The sequence below is a fragment of the Mandrillus leucophaeus genome, unplaced genomic scaffold (genome assembly GCF_000951045.1).
Source record: "Mandrillus leucophaeus isolate KB7577 unplaced genomic scaffold, Mleu.le_1.0 Scaffold1352, whole genome shotgun sequence".
Lineage (NCBI taxonomy): Eukaryota > Metazoa > Chordata > Mammalia > Primates > Cercopithecidae > Mandrillus > Mandrillus leucophaeus.
The window spans coordinates 455407-459491 of record NW_012101313.1 but is presented as its reverse complement, the minus strand read 5'-3'; the positions used below and the strand labels follow the sequence as shown (position 1 = coordinate 459491).

Below are 4085 nucleotides of genomic sequence, written 5' to 3'. Positions count from 1 at the left end.
AGAAAAAGAATTTGGGTCATCTCAATTAAACATAGAATTTAAGATTACCTTGAAAATTCAGTACAGAGTATTTTGCCTTCAAAATTGTTTTTTTGAGTCTCCCTTCTTTCAGCCAGCCTTCCATCAGAAATAGAATAAAGTTAAACTTCTTAATTGGAATCAGGAATCAGGACTCTTTGGCTGCCGATTGAAGGAAGAACTGTCCTTAAATCCACAGTGGGCCGGGCGTGGTGGCTCATGCCTATAATCCTAGCACTTTGGGAGGCCAAGGCAGGTGGATCACCTGAGGTCAGGAGTTCAAGACCAGCATGACCAACATGGTGAAACCCCATCTCTACTGAAAATACAGAAATTAGCTGGGTGTGGTTGTGTGCGCCTGTAGTCCCAGATACTTGGGAGTCTGAGACAGGAGAATTGCTTGAACCCAGGAGGTGGAGGTTGCGTGAGCCGGCATCTTGCCACTGCACTCTAGCCTGGGCAACAGGGCGAGACACCATCTCAAAAAAAAAAGGTAAATCCAGAGTGGTTGATAGTCAAAATGAAAAGCTAGATTATTTTTGTTAGGCTGGGAAATAAGCACCTCAGTGGCCCAAAAATAAGGCCTGAAATTTCCATTAAAAGAAACTGGGATCTATTCATCTGTTCTGTTGAGATCCCATAGTTCCATACCATAGAAATGGGCACAGAGGGCTTTGAGAGGAGAGTTGTAAGTGTAAGCTCTCTGTTCCTCTGTATACTGAGAATTGTGGGTGTCCACTGAGGCAGTTCATATTTGGCGGATGATTAAGTCCTGATTTCTCAGGGCCAGTGGACTCTGGTGTTACTGATCTTGTGGAAAAGTTAACCCAATGAGAAGATTGTATGCAGAAGTTTTAAATGCACATTGATCATAATTTGAATATGTCACAGTCTTTATTTTTCTTTTCAGCCAATCCTGAGGCAAAAGAAACATTTTAATTCACTGCACATTCCAAAAGCCTTGCAGAAGGCCCTGCCATTTAAGAACAAGCCCAAGACCCAAGCAAAGGCAGGCAAGGTGCCAAAGGACAGGCGGAGACCGGCCGTCATACGCGAGCCTCATGAAAGAAAGGTACTGTCGCCCATGCCATACTGCACACTGCATTTAGATAGGAAAGAATGGTCTCCGCAGCATACTTCCTGTTTCTACTGCAGTCTCAGTTATTCAGGGCACTGGAACTAAAGTCAGAGGAAGAGCCAGAGTCCATTTCCCTTCCTTTGCCTTGTCCTGCTCTGCCCTGTGCTTTTGATGGGGATAACAGACACATGGCTGGGGAACTCCTCTGTCTTGGTTAGCTGCACACAGTGTCCACAGAATGATGAACACAGGTGGTAAAGGTAAAATGCGATCACACCTGTGTCTCCATGCCAACAATGACTTCCCATCGCAGGATGCATTTTCATGCAGGTAGCATTCATTTGGATCGTGGGTTGCCTCTAGTCTTAGTGCTTAGGATGCAAGTGTGTCAGGTGGCTGAGAGCATTCTGATACTCACTGGCTTTTGTCGTTGTCAGATCCTCGCGCTGCTGGATGCTCTGAGTACGGTGCACAGTCAGAAGATGAAGAAGGCCAAGGAGCAGCGGCACCTGCACAATAAGGAGCACTTCAGAGCCAAGCAGAAGGAGGAGGAGGAGAAGCTGAAGCGGCAGAAGGACCTCAGGAAGAAGCTCTTCCGAATTCAGGGGCAGAAGGAAAGAAGAAACCAGAAGTCCAGTTTGAAGGGGGCTGAGGGCCAGTTGCAGTGAGCCTTTGGACTGGAGGGACTGTCCCTGGATCTGCGGAGGTGGATGTTTCAAACATCACAGTTTGAATGCCTGTGAATGACAAGTCAGTGGGCAAGAGCCCAAGAGATGTCTCTACCCAAACTGTGCCTGCAAGAGGAGGAATGGAGAAGCCTGGACTGCTGGGACTGGGTTCGTTCTCACCACCTGGGGCTGTCGAGATTTAAAGTGATGTAAGCTGTGGTTATGTGGATTCTCTTACTTTCCTCTGCCTGCCTCAGTTTAATTATTTTGTCCTACAAAAATATCATTAAAATATTTTTTGTTAGTTTTGGCTTAGTAGTTTTCATTAGGGATGAATGCCTGACAATCCTTTGTGGATAATTATTTATGCTACCACCTTCATGAGGAGCCTTCCAAAATAGAAATATTCACTTGAATCCTCAGCTCCCATGGAAAATTTTAGAGAAGGGTGTGTAGTGTTCTTGTTGTGTTTTTAGTTTGAGTGACACGCAAACCTAGATGGTACAGCCTACTGTGCATCTGGGCTCTATGGGCTCCTTTGATCACTGGCCCTTGTGGACATTTTCTATCTTATTTCATATGTTCTGCACATTAGTATAGTGACAAGGTAACAGTAAGTACCTTTTTAAAGCTTTAGACTTAGGAGATTGTTGTCTCAGGTGTAGAGACCAAGGAAATCGTATGTATCAGTGAGATAGGCTTCCCATATTATGCTCATGCGTTATACCTGCCTAGCTACATTGCCTTTTTTAAAATTAAACATTATATTGATGTAATCATACTATTACTTAGGCGATGTATATATTTTATGATTGTATGTTAATATAGTTATGGGGAATCTAATCTTATACGATGTAATCATAGATTCACATATAGTTGTATATTTTACCCAATTTCTCTCAGTGATAACGTTTCATGCATATCACAATCAGGATGTTGACATCAAAACAGCCCACTGATTTTATTCACATTTCCCCAGCTTTACTTTCCCCAATGTATACTCCTCCATATGTGCATGTGTGTGTAGAAATATGGAACGCGGCTGGGCACAGTGACTCACGCCAGTAATCTCAGCACTTTGGGATGCTAAGGCAGGAGGATCACTTGAGCCCAGGAATTTGAGACCAACTTGGGCAACATGGCAAAAACCTCATCTCTACAAAAAATACAAAAATTCGCCAGGTGTGGTGGTGCACACCTGTGGTTCCAGGAGCTTGGGAGGCTGAGGTAGGAGGATCACTTGAGCTCGGGAGGTCAAGGCTGCGGTGAGCCATGATAGCACCACTGCACTCCAGCCTGGGTGACAGAGCAAGACCCTGTTTCAAAAAAAAAAAAAAAAAAATTTATATATATGTAGAACACTTCATGAATTTGTGTGTCATCTGTGCATGCTGACCTCTGTGTTGTGCCAGTTGTAGTATGTGTGCTGCTGACATGGGTACTGCATTGCCTTTACAGCATCACAGGGGCCAAAGAGGGTCAGCAGGATTGTGAGCAGTTGGCCTAGTCTGAGAGGCTGTCTAAAAGCCGAAAGCTGTCAATAGACAGGTGCTCAGCTTTGTGTCTCCATAAGAAGGGAAGGGGATGTGAGAATCCCATCAGGGCTGGGTCTATCTGGGAAGTGACAGTTGGAACACACCCAGACCAGACCTTTCTGAGCAACTCCGGGTGTAAATTTTCCTCTATTCCTCAAGAGCTATTAGGAATTTCATCATTCAGTATGCTGATAGGCCTGGGGACTGACACATAGTAAGCCCATAACAATTATAATTTAAAACCAATTTGTTATATAGCATAATTGATACATTTTAAAATGCAAAACTGTAATTCAACTAAAATATACAAGGCACTCTAAGTCATACCATGTTTTACATTTAAGTAGCTTACAAGGTGATCAGCAAGTGTCTTATACAACAAGCAAATTTGTTCAAAGAGAAGCCTTGCAAATAAGTATTTATAATTGTATAGTTTTATATTTTAGCCAAAAGAGTGAAATCCTTTAGCAATGGGGGAAATAAAAGAATGTTTAATTACAGTTGCAGATAATTGCCTTTTCCAAAGACAATGTATGTAGGCAGAAGTCATACCTGTTAATATTAAAAATCTTGGTTTATCATATTTGGAGAACAAGGGAAATAAAAAGTTTGTATATCAAGATTATTTAAAACTAAAGTTAAGGAATCTCTAATGTCTGAAAGAAACAATAAATAGCATTTTCCAAGTAGAGTTTTTATTGGTGAAGGTGTCACCTGGCCAGGTTAGTAAATGCATCAGTTTACCAGTCACGCATCAGTTAAAGATGGGGATATATTCTGAGAAAT

The 4085-nt window shown here is 42.6% G+C and overlaps 1 protein-coding gene across 1 annotated transcript; it reads left to right on the top strand.

Annotated features, from left to right (window-relative positions):
- Nucleotides 1-909: 909 nt before the first annotated feature.
- On the top strand, nucleotides 910-2074 carry BMS1 (BMS1 ribosome biogenesis factor; the record flags this gene model as incomplete). The annotated part of the gene is made up of 2 exons (XM_011973194.1): nucleotides 910-1090; nucleotides 1534-2074. Coding segments are annotated over 2 exons (412 nt in total), but the record flags the coding sequence as incomplete, so codon positions are not given.
- Nucleotides 2075-4085: the final 2011 nt, after the last annotated feature.